The 25,465-nt window shown below is 49.9% G+C and overlaps 1 protein-coding gene across 2 annotated transcripts; it reads left to right on the top strand.

Annotated features, from left to right (window-relative positions):
• Positions 1-153: 153 nt before the first annotated feature.
• CGN (cingulin) lies at positions 154-24,944 on the top strand. 2 transcript variants are annotated; one of them, XM_053889554.1, is made up of 21 exons: positions 154-265; positions 6,643-7,519; positions 8,201-8,301; positions 8,455-8,524; positions 8,638-8,730; positions 10,622-10,749; positions 11,349-11,481; positions 11,816-12,028; positions 12,476-12,624; positions 12,835-12,967; positions 15,939-16,139; positions 16,470-16,676; positions 17,035-17,292; positions 18,255-18,425; positions 19,698-19,859; positions 21,302-21,391; positions 21,849-21,932; positions 22,043-22,161; positions 22,465-22,573; positions 22,962-23,125; positions 23,435-24,944. In XM_053889554.1, the coding sequence occupies exons 2-21, from the start codon at positions 6,656-6,658 to the stop codon at positions 23,571-23,573; spliced, it is 3,588 nt and encodes a 1,195-aa protein (XP_053745529.1). In that variant the 5' UTR covers positions 154-265; positions 6,643-6,655; the 3' UTR covers positions 23,574-24,944. The 2 variants fall into 2 exon arrangements, with proteins under 2 accessions (XP_053745529.1, XP_053745532.1); XM_053889557.1 differs by lacking the exon at positions 8,638-8,730.
• The last annotated feature ends 521 nt before the right edge of the window (positions 24,945-25,465 follow it).

The following is a 25,465-nucleotide window of genomic DNA, read 5'->3' as shown; positions in this document are numbered from 1 at the left end:
GGCGCTCCCACCCCGGCCCGCGACCCCCGGTCGGGGTGCCTAGGGCGAACGGCCCCGCCCCCCGCGGGAAAAGGACCAACCAGAGGAAGGGAAAGGCGGGGCGGGTGGTGACGGCCAATGCGGGTGGAGCTCCGGAGGGGAGTAACAGGTTGGTGGCGCCGGGTGTAGGGGGGAGGACAGAGGGAGCGCCGAGGGCCTGAGGGGGAGGGCTGGCGAGCCGCGCGTGCAGCTCTGCCGGAGCCCGGGAGCGCCGAGCCCGGCTGGGGTGAGTGGACGCCGGGGGGGCAAGCCCTGAGGGGCGGGGCGCGAGGCGACCTGGGGTCCCCTCTCACAGGGTACAGGTGCTGAATGGAGAGAGGAGGAGGGGACGTGAAGCTGGGGTGGGAGTACCGATGACGAGCGGGCTGCTGCTCTCCGGTGCTAGGTCCAGGTGCCTGGGACTGTGCCAGGGGAGGAGCACCTGAGCAGGTGCCTGGGACTGTGCCAGCGGAGGGGCACCTGAGCAGGTGCCTGGGACTGTGCCAGCGGAGGGGCACCTGGGGCCAAGGCTGCCCCCAGAACGTGAGAGAGTAGCAGGGCCTGGTTCTCTCTGGAGGTCAGACGTCGTCCTGGCTGCAGAATTTCTCTCGGAGTCCGCGGCGTTCGGGGGAAGGAGTTAGTCTCAGCTGGGGACGCCTGGGCTGCCGCCTGGGCTCAGAGACGTAAGGGGGAAGGCGCCCAGAGGTGCTCTTTCCCTGAGCTGCCCCCACCCCGCACTGCCCTTCTGAGCTGGCGCTGTCACCTCCCTTCTGGCTTTGAGGTGTGCGGTCTCGCTCTAACCATTCACCTCTAGGTGAAGACGCTGAGCAGTAGAACAAGACGGCACCCCCATCTCCTTGAGAAGTGTGAAGCCTTTCAGTTCCTATCCCCCTTTGCCTTCATGCCTGGGAGAATTTTGTCTTCCTCTTGAGAGAGTGCTCTCCAAGAGAGGGATATGAGGAAGCATAGGTCTCTAGGCCTACAAAATATGTAGAAACACTTTCTTATGGGGCCCCTTCCTGGGGGCTAATGTCAAACACCCCCCCAAGCACACATACTTTCATCTGTGGTTCTCAATGGGGCCACTGGGTGAGGTTTCCGCACCTAACCAATTTCCCTGCTGCCTCCCAGCAGAGCCCACGTTAACTCCTTGAAACCCTACTGTGCATCCCTGACTCCCAGACATGAAGGCTGTCAGACTGGCAGTAGGCACCATTGGTGTGGGCCGTAGGCAGGACTCTGTAGGAAACCACAAGACTAAGGGAGTAGCACCTCTAAGTCTCCAGGCTGCATGAGAGGTGCACATTGGGGCCCAGACGAGACTTCTGAGGCAGATTTCCTTGCCTTAGGCAGGTAAAGGAACCAGAGCCAATCTTAGGTTGGCCCCTTTGATGCCCTGCCGGAGGAAAGATGTAATTGGGAAATAATTGCAACTGCTGTGTTATCCACAGGCTGCTGACACGTGCCTCTGCACCTCTTCTGTCATCCTTGATATTTGGGAGTGGGGGGCTGGTTCTAGAAAACTGATAATGCAGAGATTTCCCGGATTCTAAGAGGATTCTGGTTTCCTAGAACCCTTTCTTCTTTCCCCAGGCTGATCTGCCTGCTATCAGCCTGGTGGGAGGTGAGGAGAGGGTAAGGCTGCTGTTTTTCATGCTGGGGAGGGGAGAACTAAGGGCCAAGGAGTTGGCCAAGGCACATGTGGGATCAGGAATGCAACTTTGGGAACTTGAGAGGGAGGGGTAAGGGACGCTGAGTCTTCCTGTCACGCACTGGTCTGACACTCACCAGGTTCTTTGTGCCTCTGTTCCTTCCTGTTCCCTCTCTACCTTATGCCTCCTCCTTCAGAGCCTTGGCCTTGGCATCTAGGCTGGACAGTCCCTGCCCATGGTTTTGCCCCTTGTCCTCTGTGGTGTGGAGTTTCTCTGGTCTGCTTTATGAGCTGCCAGTGGAATCCTTCTGGCCCTCCCCTTCCCCTTGCCTCTCAAACCAGTCCAGCCAGTTTGCAGGGCCCAGTTTGTCATTGTGTTTTTTCCTCCGCTGGCTAAGCTGCTCTAGCCTGGCTCTCAGGTTTCAGCTTTTTCAGTGGACTGAGCCAGGGGTCCACTTGAGGTGGTTCTTTTTGATCCACGTAGACCCTTATTGTCTTTGTAATTCTTTCTGAGAAAATAGCCATTGATCAAGGTCACTGAGCTGTCCTATTCTGTTTTGACCATTTGCTTCCCTCGTTACCTCTGAGGAGAGTCTAATCTCCATACCTTTCATTCTTCCACCTTCTAAATCTGCCAGTTGGGTATGTCTAGCATGTTGCTTGGCTCTGTGTGTGTGTCAGTTCTTCCTCTGCACACCCCAAACCTCCCCACCCCCCACTTCTTGCCAGAAGTCGAGAGAATGTCACTCCTAGTTGGAAGCCAGATGCTTATGGCTGGGCCAGAGGTGACAGATTTGGGGCAGGGCAAGCTAATGAGTAACTCAGGGAGAAGTGCCTGTCTGGTACAGGTGCAGGGTATCCTCCCCCTCCTTCCGGGCAGGAATGGCAGAGGCAGACAGATGAAGCTGACTTAACTTGTGGCCTGGGCTCTTCCCAGAGTACATTTGGTGAGGAGTGTCCTGGGCACATGCCAGAGGAGGGAAAAACAGGGGCAGGCAATGAGAGGGAAGGCTCTGTACTCCATGTTGCTTGGCACTAGATGGCTGTTTACCTGCCTCTGGGGCTTACCTAAGACCTTGGAGCCGGCTGGCTCCCCTGGCCACGCCCCACTGTCCTCTGTAACTGAAGGCGGATAGGTTTCGGGTTTTCCGTGTTGAATTATTTAAAGCCCTGCTTTTCGACCCACCCCAAAGATCACTTCAGTCCCGCTGGCCCCTGACCCACCTGTCCTGGGTCTAACACTTGGTTGAGGTTAAGGAGTCACTGGGACCAGGGGCACGTTCAGCGCTGCCTCTGCATGACTTGGTGCTCTTGTGTGGGTGAGGGGCTGGGCGCTCTGTGGGCCTAGCCTGGGAGCTCCTTGACCCGGATCTGGAAGATCAGTAGATGTACTGACAGAGTCGAGCTGCATTATGAATAAATCATGTGACTTCTGAGAGCTGGCAGTCTAGGCACATCTGGTTCCAAAATTATGATCGAATGGGGCAGGGAGTCCAGGCTAGGAAGAGGTCCTGTCACCAGGGCAAATGAGAAATGGCTGTGAGGGACCCTTGGGCAAATCTCCCTACTGCTGTGAGAGTCTGCCTTGGTCTAGGATACGACCTTTAACAAATATTTATTGATGTGCACCATGTCACCAGGCCCTGGGGCCACCGGAGTCAGCTGAGAGCCATGATCTTTGCCCTCCAGGAGTTTATAATCCAGTGGAGGAGACAGACAGGAAACAAATCATCACCCTAATAAATATAGAAAAATAAACTGAGGCAGGGGCACCTGGCTGGCTCAGTCAGTAGCGCATGCAACTCTTGTTCTTGGGTCGTAAGTTCGAGCCTCACTTTGAGTGTAGAGATTCCTTACAAATAAAATATTTTTTAACATAATTAATTTAAAAATATTTTATTTTAGAGGGAGAGAGAAGGAAAGAGAATCACAATCATTTTTTTTATGCTCAACTGACTGAGCCCCCCACATGCCCCAAAAATAAAATCTTTAAAAACAAAAAACAACTGATGGGCACCTGGGTGTTAGTTAAGCATCTGACTCTTGATTTTGGCTCGGGTCATGGTCTCACAGTTCATGAGATCGAGATCGAGCTCCACATTGGGCTCTGCTCTGTAGGTGGAGCCTGCTTGGGATTCTCTTTCCCTCTCTCTCTGCTCCGCAACCCACCCCCCCCCCCCCCCACCCCCGCCATGCTCTCATTCTCTTTCTCTCTCAAAAAAAAAAACCAAAAAAAAAAAAAAAAAACCTGAGGCAAATTCATTGAAGGATGACTATAGAGCATATAACATGGTTCTGACCTAGTTTGTGGGAGGGTCTGGTTGGGAAAGGCTCTGAGGAAGTGACATTCTTCTGTGAAGCAGGTGAAGCCAGGAAGGTCTTGGTGGAAGGAACAGCATGTACACTGGGTAACATTTGTTGTCAGCTTTGTGACAGGCATACACTGCTAGGTATGTTTCATGTTTCATATCTTGTCATTTTCCCTCTTTTTATTAAAGTGGAATAAATAAATAAAGTAGAGTAAATAAAATGCAAAAATCTGAAGTGTAGAACTTGATAAAAAATTTTTTTTTTCCATTCATTTATTTTGAGAGAGAGGGAGGGAGGGGAGGGAGAGAGAGAGAGAGCACGAGGAGGGACAGAGAGAGAGGGGGAGAGAGAGAATCCCAAGCAGGCTCCCACTGAGCGCAGAGCCTGACATGGGACTCGAACCAATGAACTGAGAGGTTGTGATGTGAGCCAAAATCAAGAGCTGGGCACTTAACTGACTGAACTACCCAGGCACCCCAAACTTGATAAAAATTTTTACACATGTAATTATTGTTTAATTCTTACAGATATTACCTTATGAGGTGTTATTATTATACCTGTTTTACAGATGAAGAAACTGAGGCTCAGAAAAATTATGATTTGCTCATGGTTATATAATATCAAATGAATATATTCATTCATATATTCCTGGGTTCCTTTTCTTTAAAAAAAAAAAATTTTTTTTTTAATGTTTACTTATTTTTGACAGAGAGAGAGAGAGACAGAGCATGAGCAGGGGAGGGGCAGAGAGAGAGGGAGACACAGAATCTGAAGCAGGTTCCAGGCTCCGAGCTGTCAGCACAGAGCCTGATGAGGGGCTTGAACTCACAGACTGCGAGATCATGACCTAGGCTGAAGTCAGATGCCCAACTGACTGAGCCACCTAGGCACCCCATTTCCTTTTCTATTAGATGAACGGTATTGTAGAACTGACCCCTTGTAGCTTCTTTTCCGGTCCCATCTCTTACTTGATTCTAACAAAGGACCCAGCCAACTAAATGTCCTTCTGTTTGTTTGGAGTATCTGAGGTAGGTTGAAGTCCTCCCAGATGCCTGAGTGGGCTCCTTTAGTTCAGGGTAGCTTTGAGGTGTTCATGAAACTCTTGAGACTCTGTGGACTATTTCCTGGGGGGTGTAGGGGCATTGCTTTCATTGTTCCCTCCAATGGGGTCTCAGAACCAAAACGGTGAAGAACTATTGCCTGTAAGGGCTCCTTCCCTCCCTGGAGGGGAAGGGCTGGGAATGCTAGGAATGTTCTTCCCACCAAGCCCTTTCTCACCTGGAGCTAGGCCACTCCCTTCCCCACTCACCCCCAGTTTCCTGGGCTTCCTAGCATATCTACAGTCCCTGAAGGGGGGCCTTGCCAACTTTCCTTGGCCCAGGGCTCCACTGGGAGATTGGGCTGGGTACATTTGTGTGTCTGTCTGGCACATTCGATGCCCCGCCTCCAGTGTGGTGCCAGTCTCCAGTAGAGATTAGTCGCAGGGCTGGGGAAGCTGGAGTTTTTATTTGCTTGAAGGAGAACCTGCCCTCCCCAGTTGCTGGAGCCAGAGCGTACCTAGAATACATTCCATTTTGCTGACTCTAATCTTAGGCTAATGTGGACCTGAGGAGTTGGCCCATGGGTGGTCTTCACTCTGGCCCTCTGGTGGGACAACTCTGCCTAACCTAGGGCCCCTTGGACTGGAACTCCTAAATGTTACTTAAATCTTTTTTTGAATAAGCAATACATTTACATGGTTCCAGACTTAAAAAGGACAAACAGACACGCAGTAGAAACCTAGTTACTCTCCCATCTCTTTCCTCACTCAGCCCTCAGTTCCCTCAACCCAGAGGCATCTCTGCTATTCTCCCAGAAATGGGAGGGGCATACCTTATGGGTCTTCCGTACTTTATTTATTTATTTATTTATTTTATTTATTTATTTATTTTAAATATTAGCAAGCTCAAAGTTTTTTTGTTTTTTTTTTTTTAATATTTTTTTTTTTTAACGTTTATTTATGAGACACAGAGAGACAGAGCATGAATGGGGGAGGGTCAGAGAGAGGGAGACACAGAATCCGAAACAGGCTCCAGGCTCTGAGCTGTCAGCACAGAGCCCGACGCGGGGCTCGAACTCACGGAACCGCGAGATCATGACCCGAGCCGAAGTCGGCCGCCCAACCGACTGAGCCACTCAGGCACCCCGGGTCTTCCGTACTTTAAATGAGCTCTGGGAGTGGAGGGCCCCTTTTATCCATTAGGATAGAGGTATCTGTTAGGTAGGGTTTGGGGTTGGAGGAAGCACATCATGGTATATGTGTATGTGCGAAGGTCAAGCAATCATTAAACTCTTGACAAAGCCAAGCTCACTAGGACTGTATTAGAGGAAATGGATTCTTCTAAGTCAGTGGGTCTCAAAATCTGGAATCTGGACCAGATGTATCAGTATCATCTGGGAACTTGTTAGAAATGGCAAATCCAGACATACTGAATCAGAAACTCTGGGGATAGGGTCCAATAGTCTGTGTTTTCATAGGCCCTTGAGGTACTTCTGCTGCTCAGATGAAATGTGAGAACCACTGTTGCATATAGAAGAAATGACAAGGCAATGAGCCCCACAAAAGCTGGACAAGTGTTTCTACTTCCAGTCTCTCAGCCTAAACTCTTTTCTTGATTTTCTAGGACCCCTTTTTTCATGGAGCCGGCATCCACCATGGCTGAGCCCCGGGGACCTGTAGACCATGGAGTCCAGATTCGGTTCATCACAGAGCCAGCAGGGGATGCAGAGATGGGCACCCTACGTCGTGGTGGGCGACGTCCAGCTAAGGATGCGAGAGCCAGTACCTATGGGGTGGCTGTGCGTGTGCAGGGCATTGCTGGGCAGCCCTTTGTGGTGCTCAACAGTGGGGAGCAAGGCAGTGACTCCTTTGGAGTCCAGATCAAGGGGGCCAACAACAGAGGGGCTCTGGGAGCTCTGAGCTCCAACTCGGAACCCCCGGAGCACTCCTACTCTCACGCCAAGGAGTTTCCTGCACGCTCACAAGGCAGCGTGTCTGATGAGGAGTCTGGGGACCACTGGAACGGAAGGCTGCTCCGATCCCGCTCCCAGGCTTCACTGGCAGGCCCTGCCCCTGTGAGTCCGAGCACCCGGAGCACCAGCCTGCTGGAACTGGCCCCTCAAGGAGCTTCCGCAGAGACCATCGACACCGCTCCCCTGTCTTCAGTGGACTCTCTTATCAACAAGTTTGACAGCCACCATGGGGGGCAGACCCGGGGCCGGACTGGCCGGCGCATGCGGACACTGCCCCCCGAACAGCGCAAGCGGAGCCAAAGCCTGGACAACCGGCTCCCACGGGACACCCTTGAGGAACGGGAGCGTCGGTCCCCCAACCACTGGGCCCCTAGCACAAAGCATGACAGTCACATGGGCAGCTCCAAACAGTCGGTCCAGAGCCAGAGCCCACTTGGTGGCTTTAGCCGTTCCCGTCAGACCCAGGACTGGGTTCTTCAGAGTTTTGAGGAGCCACAGGGGAGAGTCCAGGACCCTGGCATACTACAGGTCAGACCCCAGTTCCCTGTGGCTTCTGCTTCCTGACCCACTAGCTGCAGGACCCATTGCTGATTCAAATAGCTAAAGGCAGAAGGTTTCTACTTTTGTCCTCCACTATATCCTTCTACTAAACAGATGATATTCTCATGAAAATGGAACGAACTATGAAGTCAGCCTTCACAAGCATGAGAGTTACTTATTACTGCCTGGCAATTAACTGTGCTCGGCCACTAGCTTTTGCTAGGTCTGCAGAGTAAGTAAGGCGGGCCTGGTAATCGAAGCAGCACCCAGTGCTCCTGTCACAACTCCCGGCTTTGTCTCCCACTCAGGAGTGCAAGTGAGTCGGGGAGCAACTTCGTGCAGACGCAGTTAAGCCTGTTTTAAAAGTAACTCATTTACAAATTCTAGACCTGAACTATCATTAGTGACAGATAACTTGTGACACAGTTCACAGCTGGTTGAGGTCTGCTTGTCAAGGAAAATGTGGCTTGTGGCAGTAGTGAGAGGCATACTCTGCTCAGATGTCTCCTGGGCTTCCTGCTCAGACCTCAGCAGTCTCCTCTTTTCCCCACTTCAGGCTTGTTCATCGTAGTGGAGGGCCCCGTCTCCCACCTGCCGCTGCTGCGCCATCTGAACGCCACACACGCTCCTGGCTTAATCTTCCTATTTCTCTGGGTTTATGTTTTGCAGTTCAAGTCAACTCCAGACCTGCTCCGAGACCAGCAGGAGGCTGCTCCACCAGGCAGTGTGGACCACCTGAAGGCCGCCATCTACAGCATCCTGAGGGAGGGGTGCGTGGGGGCCCTCCCAGCAGGGCAGTCACATACTTCCCTGCTCCTCCTTCTAGTTTCGTTCCCCATCTTCCTTGCCCTTAGCTCCCCTTTCCCTCATCTCTGCTGCCTCTTCCCTCCCTTAAGCTTTGCTTCTGTTCTTTCATCCTCCAGAAGTTCAGAAAGCGAAACGTCTGTGAAGAGGAAGGTCAGTTTGGTGCTGGAACAGATGCAGCCCCTGGTGGTGAGTGGCTGCTTCCTGGGGGGGGGGGTGGGGGTGGGGGGTGGACAGGGCTAGGGCCTTTGGGAACTGGGGTCTGGATGTGGACTCATCCCTTCCCACCATATCCCTGGCAGATGCCTTCTGGTTCCACTAAGGCCCTGGGCGGGCAGGGGGAACTCACCCGAAAAGTGGAGGAGCTACAGCAAAAGCTGGATGAAGAGGTGAAGGTGAGGGGAGATTGGAGACGCAGGGGGAATGCGGGACACGGGAGAAACCGGGGCCTGGGCTGCTCTTCCAAGCAATGGAACAAGCATTCGTGTGTTCTGTGACACCAGAGGCAAGAGTGTGTGCTGGGCCCGCCAAGGACGTCTGGGGTTCTCTGGAGCTTAGGGACAGGGGTGCAGTCATCAGGGCTCTGACCACCTTCCACCCGTTTCCTTTGGAAGTTCCTGTCCCGGCTTTGCTGCGCACTGGCTGTGTATGCCTTGAGCAGATTACTTACCTGAATCCTTTCCATTGACATTATAATGATGGCAGTATGCAATAGCTGTCATTTATTGAGGATAACTTCTTGTAGTAGGTACTGTCCCAGGCAATGCGTCGTAATTATAGGGATCTCGTAAGGTAGGTATTGTGAACCCTTTCATGATGAGAAAACTGAAGATCAGAGAGGTTAAGTGTGTTGTTCAAGACAGTAAGTTGCAGAGAAGAATTTGAAAATTCAGGTCAGTCTTATGCTAAAGGTTATGTATTAAAAAAATATAGACTGCTTCTACCTCTCAGGGTATTGCCCTGAATGTAGTTGGTGCTCAGTAAGTGTTGGATTTTAATACCCCTTGTTTCCTGGAAAGCAGTATAGTGTCCTGGTTAAGTGGTCAGCTGTGGAGTCAAACTGAGTTCAAATCCTGATACCTTAACTTGTTGGCTGTTACCCTGACCTTAGGCAGGTTCTTTAAATGTTCAAAGCCACTCTTTCCTTAACTGTAAAGTGGGAATAATAATTGTACTGTATTACTTACCTATGGCTGTGTAACAAATTACCTCAAAACTTAACAGCTTGAAATAATCATCTTCTGGTGTCTGAGGGCCCAGAATCTGGAAGCAGCTGAGCTGGGTAGTTCTGCCTCAGGGTCTATTATGAATTTCCTGGCAAGGTATTGGCTGGGGCTAGTCATGAGAAGACAGTGGGTGTTGGTTGGAGGCTTCACCTCCTTGCCATGCGGACCTCTTCATGGGGCCACTTGAGCGTCCAATATGGCAGCTACCTTTCCTCAGAGTGAATGATTAAGAGAGAGGGTAAGGATTGGAGGCTGCAATGCCTTTTTAGGACCTGGTCTCAGAAGCTACACATCACGTCTTCCTTTTCTGTTTGTTAGAAGAGAGTCCTCAGAGTGCCTGGGTGGCTTGGTCGGTTGAGCGTCCAACTTCAACTCAGGTCATGATCTCACTGTCTGTGGGTTCAAGCCCCACGCTGGGCTCTGTGCTGACAGCTCAGAGCCTGGAGCCTGCTTCGGATTCTATGTCTCCCTCTCTCTGCCCATTCCCTGTTCATGCTCTGTCTCTCTCTCTCTCTGTCAAAAATAAATAAACATTAAAAAAAAAGAGAAGAGAGTCCTCAAGTCCAGCCCATACTCCAGGGAAGAGGCTTCACCTTTTTTTAAAAAAATTTTTTGTTTTTTTAATGTTTATTTATTTTTGAGACAGAGAGAGACAGAGCATGAACGGGGGAGGGTCAGAGAGAGGGAGACACAGAATCTGAAACAGGCTCCAGGCTCTAGGCTCTGAGCTGTCAGCACAGAGCCCGACGCGGGGCTCGAACTCACGGACCGCGAGATCATGACCTGAGCTGAAGTTGGATGCTCAACCGACTGAGCCACCCAGGCACCCTGAGGCTTCACCTTTTGAAAGGAATGTCGAGGAATTAGTGGATGTACTTTAAACCATCGCAAGTCCCAAGGCTTGTGAAAAGTATTAAATGCAGATAATAAGCACAGGGTCCCTAGTACAGCGCCTGTCATTTGGGGAGTGTCATTAAATGTTAGACGTTCCCATTACTCCTCATCCTTCTGAGAGGTTTTTCCTACTCTCCACCTGTTTTTCTCTCCTTGCCTTTTCCAGAAGCGACAGAAGCTAGAACCCTCCCGGGTTGGGCTGGAGCGGCAGCTGGAGGAAAAGGCAGAAGAGTGCAGCCAACTGCAGGAACTGCTGGAGAGGAGGAAAGGGGAGGCCCAGCAGAGCACCAGAGAGTGAGTGCCGCCGAGTATGCACGTGGGGCTGTTTGGGGACCAAGGCCAGATGGAGGTTGCCCCTGGGTGAGAGAGACAGGGGGAAGTCTCTAAAAGCAGACAGAGACAGTTTAAAGATAGGACCTTTCTCTTTACGTTATTGGTCATGGTGGTGGTGTCTGAGTTGGGTTACCTGGATTTGCCTCTCTGCTTCAGGCTCTAAATCTGTAGAATGGGTTAATAATAGTACCTACCTCACAGGATTGTTCATTCAGCACATGTTTTGCCGTGAATACTGTGTGGCAGGCAGTGATCTAGATTCCTAGGGTACATCAGCGAACCGTTCAGATGAGGAGCACTGCTCTCCAGAAGCAGAGCTTCTAGTGGGAAACAGGGCAGACCGTAAATAAAGAACATATTAGGTAAGTACATTTGCAGCATGGGAGAAGGTGATAAGTAGAAAGGTTAAAGCAGATCGGTGGGCCGAATGGTGGAGGCACAGTGGAGGCCTCATTAAGATTTGAACAGAGACTTTAAGGAGGTTTAAATGAAACGATACACATAAAGTATTTAGAAAGCTGGCTGACACCTAGCTTGATAACGTTATCTATTGTTATTAGGCTCCAGAACATGAAGCTCCTTGTGGACCAGGGTGAAAGGGTACGACACAGGCTGGAGACCCAAGTGATAGAGCTGCAGGACAAGCTGAAGCAGGCCCAGGGGCCGGAGCCTGCTAAGGAGGCGCTAATGAAGGTGGGGGCAGGATGGCTCCCCCTGCCTCTTCTTCCTGTCATCTGGAGCACCTTCAAATCTGCTCACTCACACTTTCCCCAACGCATGGGCAGTAGGTAGCTGATTACAGGTACCCCTTAGCGTGCTTTCAGACAGACTCAAAGGTGGGCTGGGGTTAGATCCCAGAATGGTGAGTTTCCTTTTTCCTAAATAGGCATCTCAGAGGCCCCTCACACCTGGTACTGAGTCTAACATGTACAAGGTGCTCAGTCAGTGTATCTGATCGGCTGATTGAATGAATAGCAAGGCAGATCCTATTACAGTCACCCCTGTACTTCCACCCTCATTTCCCCAGGACCTGCTAGAGACCCGGGAGCTTCTGGAAGCGGTCTTGGAGGGCAAACAGCGGGTAGAGGAGCAGCTGAGGCTGCGGGAGCGGGAGCTGACAGCCCTGAAGGGGGCCCTGAAGGATGAGGTGGCTTCCCGTGACCAGGAGGTGGAACAGGTCCGGCAGCAGTACCAGCGAGACACGGAGCAGCTTCGCCGGAGTATGCAAGACGCAACCCAGGCATGTGGCCAGAGCAGGGGCCACCAGAAGTGGGCACTCCCCGCCCCAAGAGGGGCTGCCGTGAGGCCTTGGTATTTTGAGACTTTTCTAGTTGTAACTGCAACTCCTTCTAAAAGATACATGTGAGGTGTAGTGAAAACCTTGGCCAGGAAACCTGCAAGGGCAGAGAGAGGGAGTGCAGGGCAGGAGTATCGTGAGGGTGTGTGACCCAAGTCCCATGGGGAAATAACTGGGGGGAAGGGGGGGCTTCATCTAAACAACAGTGGGGTGGACTGTGGCTTGGGAAGAGCTTTCTGCTAGCATCACATCAGGCACCGCTGGGGGACAAGGGTGTGCAGCTGGTGTGGTGCCCTGTGTGCCCAAGCCTCCTTTCTACACACTTACACTTTGATCTGAAGTGCATTTTTCCCTCTGAGCCTCCTGGCCCCCAACTCTCCCCTTCTCTAGGATCATGCTGCATTAGAGGCTGAAAGGCAGAAGATGTCAACCCTCGTGCGGGAACTGCAGAGAGAGCTGGAGGAGACATCAGAGGAGACAGGGCATTGGCAGAGCATGTTCCAGAAGAACAAGGAGGAGCTTAGAGCCACCAAGCAGGAGTGAGAACTTTGCCTCTTTCCCGGGAATGCTTATCCATGATTCCTACATCCTGCTTCCTTTCTACCCCTGCTGTGCCCTTCACTCTGCTGACAGTGGGTGCCCAGGCTCCTGGCCCCTGGGGAGGTGGTTTGCATTGTCCTGCTAACCTCTCCTAGGCAGGTGGTCTGAACTTGTTCCTTTTCCCTTTTCATTCACCTGACTGGGCTCAGACTCCTGCAGCTGCGGATGGAGAAGGAGGAAATGGAAGAGGAGCTTGGGGACAAGATGGAGGTCTTGCAAAGGGAATTAGGGCAGGCTCGGGCTGGTGCTGCAGACACTCGCCAAATGGAGGAGCTCAGGAAGGTACTTGGAGGGGTGCCTGGGTGGCTTAGTTGGTGGAGTATGGGACTCTTGATCTCAGGATTGTGAGTTTGAGTCCCATATTGGGTTCAGAGATGAAAGAAAAAGAAAGAAAGAAAGAAAGAAAGAAAGAAAGAAAGAAAGAAAGAAAGAAAGAAAGAAAGCAAGCACTTGGAATTGGAGTGTGGAAGGGCAGGTTGGGCTGGCAGACACTGACCGGGCCTCTACACTGTTGTGGCTGCCTCCTATGTGCTTGGTTTTTAGGACCTGTTTGGCCGTATCTCTGCCCCACACATTCTGATCCAGCCTGGCTGCTCTCATTAGATATACAGGTTTCTAATGTAAAGGACTTTTGGTGGCCAGATTGGTGGCTGCTGGCTACCTCCCAAGAGACCTCATGGGGAGCAGCATTTAGATGGATTTGTGAAACTTCAGGGTCATTTTTGCAAGCTTGGAGTTTGGTCAGATAGCAAGAGTTGCTCTGTTTTGGAGCAGTGGGGGGTGGGGGGGGTGGGATATGGACTCTTTACCTACATCTATGAAACAAACATTTATAGTTAGAATGCCAGCTTATTAACTCGTAATGTGAAATGTTGTCACACAGACTGGAATACTTGTATTGGCATGGCATGCTGGCCTACTTGGGAAGCCAAGTTGTAATTTGAAGGCTGCTTAGAGAGTATAGCATCCAGACCAAGGGAATTAGATGTTTTATCATGCACGGATGTTTTATAAATGATAAAGTCACCAAATTGAAGTAAATATAAATAATTTCTTCATATTCTTTGTATTAGTTTATGAAGGACAAGAAAGCAAGTAATTATTTTGGATGATTTAGAAACTTAGAAAATATTTTTGCTAGTATAGAGAACTGGCATTTATGGCCTCCTGAAGATTCTTCTAGGTTTATAATCTTTGATGCACTATGCTTGATATGTAGTTGGTGCTTACTTAACAAGTATTAATTGATCAATGCTTGTGTATCATGCCTTTACCGTAAGACTGCCTAATTTTAACCAAAGTAACCATATTAGAGTAAAGAAGTATAGTTGTGATGCTTTTCCAGGTAAATAAAAGTCTGAGCTTACACACATATTTGGTAGAGAAAAACATAATAAACCAAAACCAAATATACTTCGGTGGCTGTGAAATGAAAAGTGCTCTTAAATTTTTACTGTATTAATATGAAGTTAACAAAAATTAAGGATAGTCTGAAGTCTATTTGCTATATTAGTCTACATAATTCCTCTGGACAATCTCAGTTCATTGATCATGCTAGATAAAGCTAAAAAGCTAAAAAGTAATAACCAGAGCTTCACTTACTCATATGTGAAGTATGTTTTATCTGTACTTAATCAATAACAAAGTATATACATTAGGAAAACAGACCTTGTCCAATGTAGACCATACACTGTGCTGTTTTTCTTTTTTTTTCAATTTTTTAAAGTTTATTTATTTATTTTGAGAGGCAGAGAGAGACAGAGAGAGCGAGTGGGGGAGGGGCAGAGAGAGAGGGAGAGAGAGAGAATCCCAGGCAGTCTCTATACTGTCAGTGAAGAGGCTGACGCAGGGCTCAAACCCACAGCCTGCAAGTTCATGACCTGAACTAAAACCAGGAGTCAATGCTGAACCGACTGAGCCACCCATGCGCCCCTGTTTTTCTTTTCCTTTGTAGTTTTGTTAGTGTCTTACATTGAAAACTCACAATATATTATATAACCTTTCAGCCTAATTATGGTAATTTCTGAATTTCAGAAGTAACAGCTAAAGAACTAGAACCAGAGTTCATATTTTAATTTTTTTCTCCCACCTCTCCTAATTTTTTTAAAGATTTTTATTTTGAAATAATCTCTGTACCCACTGTGGGGCTCAAATTTACAACCCCCAAGATCAAGAGTCACATGCTCTGCTGACTGGGCCAGCCAGGTGCCCCAATATTTTAATTTTTTAAAAAAGAAGTAGGGGCGCCTGGGTAGCTCACTTGGTTAAGTGTCTGACTCTTGGTTTTGTCTTAGGTCATGATCTCACAGTTTGTGAAACTGAACCCCACATTGGGCTCTGTGCTGATAGCATGGAGCCTTCTTGGGATTTTCTCTCTCCCCTCTCCCTCCCCCCCCCCCCCACTTGTGCTCTCTCTCTCTCAAAATAAATAAACCTTAAGATTTTTTTTTTAAATAAAAAAGAAATAAAAGCAGCCCCACTATTTATTGTGTTGCATTTTTTGGTTTTCAGTATATTTTCTTTTGTTTTTGAAACAGCCAATCCTGTTTTGTTCACACCCTCATCTATTCCATGTAATTTTTTTTATGGAGATTTATTTCACATACCATAGAATTCACCTTTTAAAGTGTATAGCATAGTAGTTTTTAGTGTGTACACAAAGTTATACAACCATATTACTATCTAGTTACAGAACATTTTCATCACCTCAAAAACGAACCCCATATCCAGTCACTTGCCCCAGCCCTTGGCAGCCACTAATCCATTTTCTGCCACTATGAATTTGCCTCTTCTGGCAAATCATATACATTACAAATCATATACATATACATTGCATGTCTGGTTTCTTTCACCTAGCATAATGTCTTTTAAGGTTTACCCATGTTGTAGCAAGTGTCAGTACTTCATTACTTTTTATGGCTGAATAATATTCTATGTGGATATACCACATTTTGTTTATCTATTTGCCAATTGATGGACATTTGGGTCATTTCTATATTTTTAGCTCTCATGAAATAATGCTGCTATGAACAGTCATATAACATGTTTTCCCAAAAAATGTTTTCAGTGCTCTTGGATATATACCTAAGAATGGGATTAATGGGTCAACTTTTTGAGAAACTGCCAAGCCACTCGGCCAAGCGGCCACACCGTCTTACGTTCCCCCAGCAATGTATGAGAGTCCTGGTTGCTACACAGTGTCCTATCCAAGGGTGGCTCTCTCTGCCCTGTCACCATTCCCCTTCCCTTCTAGGAGCTGCGCCGGACACAGCAGGAACTTAAAGAGCTAAGGGAAGAGCAGCAAAGCCAGGAGGTGGCTGGGCGTCACCGAGAGCGGGAGTTGGAGAAACAGCTGAGGGTTGAGGTTGATCGAGGCCGGGAACTGGAACAGCAGAACCTCCAGCTGCAAAAGACCCTCCAGCAGCTGAGACAGGACTGTGAAGAGGCTTCCAAGGCAAGGGGAGTGGGCACAGGGCTTAGGAGGTGGAGGCTGAGGGGTCTGGAGGGCTGAGGAGCCAGAGGGCGAGGAAATTACCTACCCTGGGTATGTACAGACCAGATCCTTGGTCATAAGTGTGCGGTGAAAAGCAGCCAGGGGTTGGCAGGGGGAGGCAGGGCTGCACCTGATGGCACACACCACGTCTCCGTAGGGGTGGGGTTCTCAGGGGGCACTACCACTGTTGAAATCTGGCTCTTGTGGGCTCTCTTTGGGGTGGCTTTCTTGGTGATGGTCGGTGGCCTTGAGCCCTGGGGTCTGAGCTGCCACTCCCCCAACTGGCCGCAGGCTCAGAAGGCAGCAGAGGCAGAGGTGGAGGTGCTGGGGCAGCGGCGGGCAGCAGTGGAAACGACGCTTCGGGAGACCCAGGAGGAAAATGACGAATTCCGACGGCGCATCTTGGGTCTGGAGCAGCAGCTGAAGGAGGCCCGAGGCTTGGCGGAGGGTGGGGAAGTGGCGGAGGCGAGGCTTCGCGACAGGGTGCAGCGGCTAGAGGTCAGTGCTTCTGCCCACCTTGGAGGCTTCCTCCTGGCCCTCTCTCCCCTCACCCCTGGCTAAACACTCCCTAGCAAAATCCTCAGCTACCAGTTTTCTTTTGCCCCGAGCATGCTGGTTTTTGCCTTCCCAACAACCCTCTGTTAAAGTTAGGTTTATTTTCTGGAGTGTGCTTTGGTATGAATGTCTTGGCCTTTGTACTAGTATTTTTGTCTCTTATCTCTCACCCTGTGCTTGTCCTCTGTGTCTTAATTCCTTTGCTGGTTCCTCTGAGCCCGTTTGCATTACCCACCTTTTTCATAAACCTCTTTTTCTTCCCTCCTATCTACTCCTCTCCAAATGGCTTTCCCTCTCCCAGGCAGAGAAAACGAGGCTTGAGGAGGCCCTGAACACAGCTCAGGAGGAGGAGGGGAGCCTGGCAGCTGCCAAGCGGGCACTGGAGGCCCGGCTGGAGGAGGCCCAGCGGGGGCTGGCCCGCCTGGGGCAGGAGCAGCAGGCCCTGAAACGGGCCTTGGAGGAGGAGGGGAAGCAGCGGGAGGCGCTCCGGCGGGGCAAGGCTGAGCTGGAGGAACAGAAGCGCCTGCTGGATAAGACTGTGTGCCAGCTGAACAAGGAGGTGCGGCGCGGGGTGGCCCAGGCTCTTAGGAAGAGGCGCAGCTCTTTCAGAAGCTTGCCTGAGCAGGGGAGGAGGTCAGAATGTGTGGTTTTGCTTTCCTCAAGTTCATTGCTGGGGAGGCCAAGGCCAAATGTTCAGAGAGGGTGTCCTTTCTACTCTTTCTCTGTGCCCTCGACCTCCCCTCTATGTCCCATTTCATTGTGGTCTTGATCCTTGGAGAATGTCTCCTGGGATTCTCCCTGAGACATCTTTAAGACCTGAACATAACAATCTTCATTAGTAGAATTTTCTATTTGGGGTAGGGAAAGGAAAGCTCTATAATCCCTCCCCAGATGTCTTTAAGACCTAAATACAGGAATTTTCGTGGGTGGGATTTTATATTCGGGGGAGGGCAAGGAAGAAGGAAAAAAAAGAAATAAATAACTTTTTTTCAGGTAAGGTTCTCTCCTAATCTCTTTGTAAAGCTAGAGCAAACACCTAATATATTTCGTCAGCTCTAAAATGTACTCTGAAGTTGATTTGCGTTGTATAATTTTGATGGGATGTTACAGTTCAAATGGCAGATTTTTCTTTCTTAGTCGTATATCTTGTAATCATTGGCCTCTTGGGTTTGTTGAAATATGGTCAATTAGGTTTACTCTGTGTCAGACACTGTTGTAAGTACTTTACATAATTAGCTATCATAATTCTCACAACTTTGTGATGTAGGTACTATTATTTTCCCATTTTACAGATGGGGAACTGAGACCCAGAGAGGACGAGCTGTGGTCACACAGCTAGTAAGTGGTAGAGCCAGGATTTGAAGCCAGGCAATCTGTATATTACTACTAGCCACTCTAGGGACCTAGGGCCCAGGGGAGAGCAATGGAGGGCTGCTTCGGCAGGAAGGAGGGTCTGGGGTGTTTGGGCCCAGAGAAGGGACAGAGGTGCAGTGCTGAAAGGCTGTTTTCTTTGCATCTCAGCTGGAGCAGATTGGAAATGACTCTAAGCAGGCCCTGCAGCAGCTCCAGGCCCAGCTGGAGGATTACAAGGAGAAGGCCCGGCGGGAGGTGGCAGATGCCCAGCGCCAGGCCAAGGAGTGGGCCAGTGAGGCTGAGAAGAGCTCTGGGGGGCTGAGCCGGCTTCAGGACGAGGTAGGGGCAGAAATGGCAGGAGGGTGGGAACTCTCCCAATGTCCTTGGTTTGCAGGTCATTGCCTCTTAACTAAACCTGGGGCCAAGGGATCCTGGGACCCCGGTTTAGGTCTAACCACTTAGAGTGACATAGTGAGGTAGGGAGTTGTCCACTCTAGGTACCAATAATGATAGGAGGTGCCTTGTCTGTAGAGCAGTGACTTTTTTTTAACTCTAATTTTTTTTATTTTAGAGAGAAACAGGGTGAGAGAGAGTGTGAGTGGGGGATGGGGCAGGGAAGAGAGAGAGAATCTCAAGCAGACTCCAGGCTCAGTGAGGAGTCCAACGCGGGGCTCCATCCTACAACCCTGGGATCATGACCTGAGCTGAGATCAAGAGTCAGACTCTCTGACTGCTGAGCCCCCTGGGCGCCCCTGTAGAGCAATATTTAAACTGCTGCACATTAGAATCATCTGGGGAGATTAAAAAAAAAAGATCCCGGTACCAAAAAAATTTCAACACTGCAATGTTAGTGGAAGTATGGTATCAATACAGAGGCATGTTTGACGTACAGTAGATGCTTTAAATATGATTGATAGTTGTAGGGGCGCCTGGGTGGCTCAGTTGGTTGAGCGTCTGACTTCGGCTCAGGTCATGATCTCACAGTTCAGGAGTTCAAGGCCTGCATTGGGGTGTATGCTGACAGCTCAGAGCCTGCAGCCTACTTGGGATTCTGTGTCTCCCTCTCTCTCTGCCCCTCCCCCACTTGTGCTCTGTTTCTCTCAAGAATAGATAAACCTTAAAAAAAATGTAAATATGATTGCTAGTTTTAATGCTTCACAATCTTTTACAGAAACAATGTGTTATAAACTTGTGTTTTGTCATGACATTAAACCTTTTTTGTTAAAATACCTAAAATCCCAATACCCAAGCTGCAGCTCGTATCACTTAAATCATAACCCCTAGGGCCAGGACCCGGGACGAGTTTTCTAAAAACCACTTAGGTGATTCTAACTTCTGTAGGGCGTTAAAACAATAAAGAAAACGGACCAGGAGCTCCTTTCTGCCGGCTAGATAGGATGTTGCCCGGATCCCTGAATGGTTGAATAAAACCCACCAGATCTTCAAAGAAAAGAAAACAAACTAAAAGTCAGCCTGCTTTTGATTATCACCTGCTCTGGAGGTTCTAAAGAACATCAGTGATGAAACATTTCTCTCCGCAGGGGCGGACTGCTCCCACCCCTGAGTCCCCACCTTACTTCTCCGGGCTGTTCCATTTTTCCTTCTGTCCAGACCCACAGGCTGCGACAGGCCCTGCAGGCATCCCAGGCTGACCGCGACACGGCCCAGCTGGACAAGGAGCTGCTGGCCCAGAAACTGCAGGGGCTGGAGCAGGAGGCAGAGAACAAAAAGCGCTCCCAGGATGACAGGACCCGGCAACTCAAGGGTCTTGAGGTAATGACATGGGGGGGTGGGGGTAGGGGAGGGGTGTCCAGGTCCTGGAGCTGGGACTTCTGTGGGGAAAGGAGCCGGGACACACCAAGCCCCCTTTCTTTTTAAAAAAAAAATTTTTTTTTTCAACGTTTTTTTATTTATTTTTGGGACAGAGAGAGACAGAGCATGAACGGGGGAGGGGCAGAGAGAGAGGGAGACACAGAATCGGAAACAGGCTCCAGGCTCTGAGCCATCAGCCCAGAGCCTGACGCGGGGCTCGAACTCACGGACCGCGAGATCGTGACCTGGCTGAAGTCGGACGCTTAACCGACTGCGCCACCCAGGCGCCCCAAGCCCCCTTTCTATGCTAGGGATCGAAAGCTGGTAGCCCACTGCTGATGGAGTTTGACTAAGGTGGTATTCATTTTGTTTCCTTTCGTGTTTTCTTTTGTTGTTGTTGTTGTTAAACATTTTTAAAGAGAATTTTTTTTTAATATTTTTTTTTGTTGTTGTTGTTTCTAAGGGGTCTCTATACCCAGCGTGGGGCTCCACCTCCCAACTCCTGAGATCAAGAGTTGCATGCTCTCTGTGCAAGCCAGTCCGGTGCCCCTGACTGCAGTGTTTTAAATGGCTTTGAATTAATTGCCAGTGTTTAGAAATGTACACGTCACATAAAACCTCTGGCTTCGTTTATACGTTTGGAAAATTCTGTAGCAGCGAGCTTCTGATCCTGAGTTATCTGCATGGCAGCAGTTGGCTGGAGGATAGCAGTGGCTCCTCTTTAGAGGCAATAGTGCTCTCAGGTTGCCATATTTGGCAATAATAATAATAACAAGACAATAACAGCAGCAAACACATATTATGCTATGTGCTGGGCACTTCAGACTTATTTAATCTTGAGGATAAATAACCCTGTGGGATAGGTGGTCTTGTTTTCTCCATTTTATTGTTGAGGGAAGCTGACACACAGAGAGGGTAAGCAACTTAGCCATGGCCCCTCTGCTAGGAATCTGATTTTCAGACCCAGGCGGTTTGGCTCCAGAGACCATACCCTTAGTATCTACATGGGACTGCCTGGCTTGAGCATGCTTCCTTAGTCTGTACCCTGGCACTTTGGTTTCTGACTCTCTCCATCCCAGCCTTGGCTCGGGCACTTTGCTTTCTGTCTGCTTTCCCATTAGGGAAACAGGGGTACCCCAGTGAGGAATAGATTCTGGGGTTTGTCATCTTGCCAGGAGACCAAGGCTAGAGCAGGTGCCCTCTCCTTCTTTCCCTTGATGCCATGCCTGGTCAGCAGAGGGTGATAGCTTTATGGTGGCTCTGGGCAGGGGCAAGGACCAGCTGCTTATGGGGACATGTGAGACAGGTCTGTGGAGGCGGGGCCTTGAGAGAGTCCTGGTTGGGTTTGGTATCCTGGTGTCCAGCATGTGGGGCAGAAAGAACCTGTTGTTCCTCTGCCACAGGAAAAAGTCTCTCGGCTGGAAGCAGAGTTAGATGAGGAGAGGAGCACTGTGGAGCTGCTGACGGAACGCGTGAATCGTGGCCGGGACCAGGTAAGCCCTTCCTTACCCGTCCCCTGCATCCATCCCTGACTACAGAACCTCTCGGCCCTCTCAAAAACACCTCCACCCTCCCATGTTTCATAATCTGGAGAATTCTGGCTGCAGAATCTGTGCATGGCTGGTGCTACTTCAGGGTCTCCTCTGCTTCAGGACGGGTGGAAAGAATCCAGGGATTTGAGTGGAAGAAGGAATCCTGGTGGCCTGAGATTACTCTCTGCCCTGAATCCAGGCTACTTCCATTCAGAAGGAATGCTAATTCCTGGTGTGATGGAGGAGGCCCTGTTTAAATTCTGTGGCTCGTCCCATATGAAAAGGCTGATTTTTTAGTCGCCTGAGAATTGTGGGGATTCAGAGAGCATCCTGCAGTTTACTCTGCTTCATGTGGTTCAGCTGCCTAGTTCATTGTGAGCGCTCCCCAAATCTGGCTCCTCTCACCCCTTCCCACCAGGTGGACCAGCTGAGGACAGAGCTCATGCAGGAGAGGTCAGCTCGACAGGACCTGGAGTGTGACAAAATCTCCCTGGAGAGACAGGTGAGCTGGGGAGTGGGGAGTCTTGGGGACAGACCCCAGGAGGCAGGTGAAATGGCCATAGGAGGGGTTGGAAGTGGAATGTGACTGTGAAGATTTTCTGCCCCTTTTAGAACAAGGACTTGAAGAGCCGGTTGGCTAGCTCAGAAGGCTTCCAGAAGCCCAATGCCAGCCTCTCTCATCTTGAGTCCCAGAATCGGGAGTTGCAGGAGCGGCTGCAAGCTGAAGAGAGGTGACGTGAGCCCTTCTTCTCTCCTTCTGGGCTTTTCTCCTCTGAGGTTCCCTCCATCTTGCACTTCAGACATGGCCAACCTGGCCTGAAATTTAGGGGGAACTTTTTTCCTTGGTAAAGAGCAAGAGAGTTGCAGGCCTTCTGAAATATGAATGACCTCTTCTCTCCTGGTTCTTTGGATCTGCCCTGGATCCTTTCCAGTGTGATGTGACTGAGAAGAGCTCACGGAGGCCAGAAGGGGCCAAGCTGGTGTTCCTTTAGAAATGGTGACAGCCATAGACACCCCCTTCCACACCCTCTTAGGGAGAAGACAGCTTTGCAGTCCACCAACCAAAAACTGGAGCGGAGGGTTAAAGAGCTGTCCATTCAAATTGATGACGAGCGGCAGCATGTCAATGACCAGAAGGACCAGGTAAGGAGGGCAGCCAGGGCCAAGCAACCATATGGCAAGCATGTATGGAGCATTTGCTTGAAGGCCAGGGGAGGACCTATCTCAGAGGTCTTCCCAGCTTCGACTCTCCTTGTATAAGGGTGGAGATGAGACTGGAGGGATTGGATCAGAGCAGTCACAGTAGCACATGCATCGAGTGCCTGTGATGTGCTAGGTTCTCTTTCTAAGTGTTCTACATGTATGAACTCATTTCATCCCCCCAAGCAAACCTGTAAAGTTAGGGAACTTGCCCATGGCCATAGCATTTTTCTAGGGCAATGATCCCTTGTCAGAATTGCTACAGGGGAGGGTCCCAGCCCACGGTAGCAGCAGATGCTTTTCTAATGTGGGGACTTGGTATCCTGTCCAGCTAAGCCTGAGGGTGAAGGCTTTGAAGCGGCAGGTGGATGAAGCAGAAGAGGAAATTGAGCGACTCGATGGCCTGAGGAAGAAGGCCCAGCGTGAGCTGGAGGAGCAGCATGAGGCCAATGAACAGCTCCAAGCCCGGATCAAAACCCTTGAGAAGGACTCCTGGTAATGGCTGCTTTTCTGACCCCTGCTCATTCGGGGTTGTGGTGCAGGAAGGGAATGGGGTCTCCTGGATAGGGAGGAGGATCCCTAAGGTGGTACTTGGCAGTCACTCCTTCTGTCTGGAAGCCTGTATGATTATTCTTTAGTATCCAAGCCCCTGGTCTATATCCCATCTCCCCAGATCTCAGATTGGTGGGCGATCTCGTGAGTACCTAGAGGCCTTAGAACAACTGGGAATTTCCTTAGCATGATAAGTGTGGCTGTCTCAATCTTTGTCTCCCTCCCTTACAAGTATTCCTCTCTCTGACTCAGGCGCAAAGCCTCCCGGTCAGCTGCTGAGTCAACCCAGCATGAAGGGCTGAGTTCAGATGAGGAATTTGACAGTGTCTACGACCCATCCTCCATTGCATCACTGCTCACGGAGAGCAACCTGCAGACCAGTTCCTGTTAGCTTGGGTCCACAGGGGACCAGAAACCACACTTGAGGCCTGCCCTGCCATCCTACTCTGCCCTGCTAAGCCTCAGATTCCTCATTCCTGTGGGGAGAGAGGGGGACACCCAATTATTCAGCCCTAAGACTGGGAGGGGTGTGAGTGATGGTGATAAAAAAGTCATTAGCACTAAGCTGGTGCATGGGCTTTCCCTCTCCTCTGGAGTAGTGGGTATTTTAGGCCAACTGAGCCCTTCCTTTAAGTGCCGACCCTCCCTCTTCTCCCTCATAGCAACAGGATGGTCAGCATATGGACCAAAGAGGATTGAGCAGGATAGGAAGGAATAGATGTTGCCATGTATATAAAGCTTTATTTCTTTAGCCCTTAACCTTCAGGCTCAGGGAAAAATACCTTTTGCAGTTCTGCTCCCTCGACCCCTGCAACATGTTTTCCTCCAACTCTGGAGCAGGGTGGAAGGAACATTATGGGTAATGTACACACTAGTGTGGCTCTACCCAGTTCTTGGATGCTTCTCTTTGCACAGTCGTGGGACCTATATGGTAGTCCCCACCTCTCTCCACTCCCATGTATTTTGTCTTTCCTAAGCCAGTGGATCCAAGGGATCTGTTCTCCCCTCCCATCTTCACCATTCCTACCTTCCTTCTTTCCTTTTGGTGCCTTAGCCAGGGTGAGGAGATAAGGATGTTCTTCTTGCCTTCTATACCCACACATTCATACCTCTCCAAGGGCCAACCTTTCCCCAAACAGGGCCCTCAGCCTTTCCTGCTGCCCCAGTGAATGGTCTAGAGAGCTGCCCTGGGGGAGGGACTTTGGTAGGGCCATGATAAGGTGGTGGGGCTTGGTTCTGCTCAGGGTTTCCATCTTTCCTCCTCTCCCTCTGTGACTATGCATGTGTTCATAAGGGGGTTGCATCTGGGAACCCTGATAACTGCCTACATGAGTCTGAAAAGCAAAGGTCTTCCTTGTGGTTTCTCTGACCCAGATGTGCCCAACCTTAGTAGGGAACCAAGGGACCCTCATTATCTCAGGAGCTTGAACCTGATACAGGGCTTCCTGCCTAGGGCTAAAGACTGACTCTTGGTAGAAATGAGAAGAGGCAATGGAGGATTTATTCCTCCCTTGGGTCCTGGGGAGAGCCCAGCCCTGGTGGGGAAGAGGTAAGGGAGATGATTCACCTCTCTAATTTCCTAAGCAGGCTCTGTAAGGAGCCTGGGGGAGGGAGAAGGCTGTTTTCACTAATGACTTATAATTTCACGATTAAAAAAAAAACAACAAAACTTCTATTCTGCAAATTAGATATTTTCCCCCGAATGAATCCAGCCTTGATTTTATTTTAAATTAAATATTAAAATGATATATCTATACCAAAATCCTTGACTTCTCATTCTTTTTCCTGGCTTATTTGGAGGTCTGTTTTATGAAGAAACCATTTTAATTTTAGAATTTAGAGGCTGAAGCTGGTGTTTTCTTTACCTCACTTTTTAGAGGCCTTTACAACAGGTCAGATGGAACCCAGGGAACCTATGTTTCTAGCACCTCCATCTTCTCCTAAACAATCTTCTGGGAATAGAAGGCCAGTAAATGCCATCTCTGAAGGTTAAAAGAGACAGACTAGAATTGGGTTTTATTCCCTTGGGGCCCAGGGATAGCCCCACCATTCACCTCCCAGGTACAAAGTCACTCATCCCTTCCACCTGGTATGGGACTCAGTCCCTACCTGGGAGGTAGCAAAGTTTCTGTCATTCCTGCTTTTGTGTTGCCTTGAAGAGGGACCTAGCTGTTCATCAGAGCCTGTTGCCAAATTCAGGGGTATTGAGTGGGTCAGACCTCCCGCGTGATTTCCATGTGGACCACAGCCCAGGGGAGCCGCCAACCTGAAGAGAGAAGCTGG

Source organism: Panthera pardus, unplaced genomic scaffold (genome assembly GCF_024362965.1).
Source record: "Panthera pardus isolate Hobbes unplaced genomic scaffold, ASM2436296v1 HiC_scaffold_11, whole genome shotgun sequence".
Lineage (NCBI taxonomy): Eukaryota > Metazoa > Chordata > Mammalia > Carnivora > Felidae > Panthera > Panthera pardus.
The sequence above is the reverse complement of the archived record's forward strand: the minus strand, read 5'-3'. Positions and strand labels throughout refer to the sequence as shown.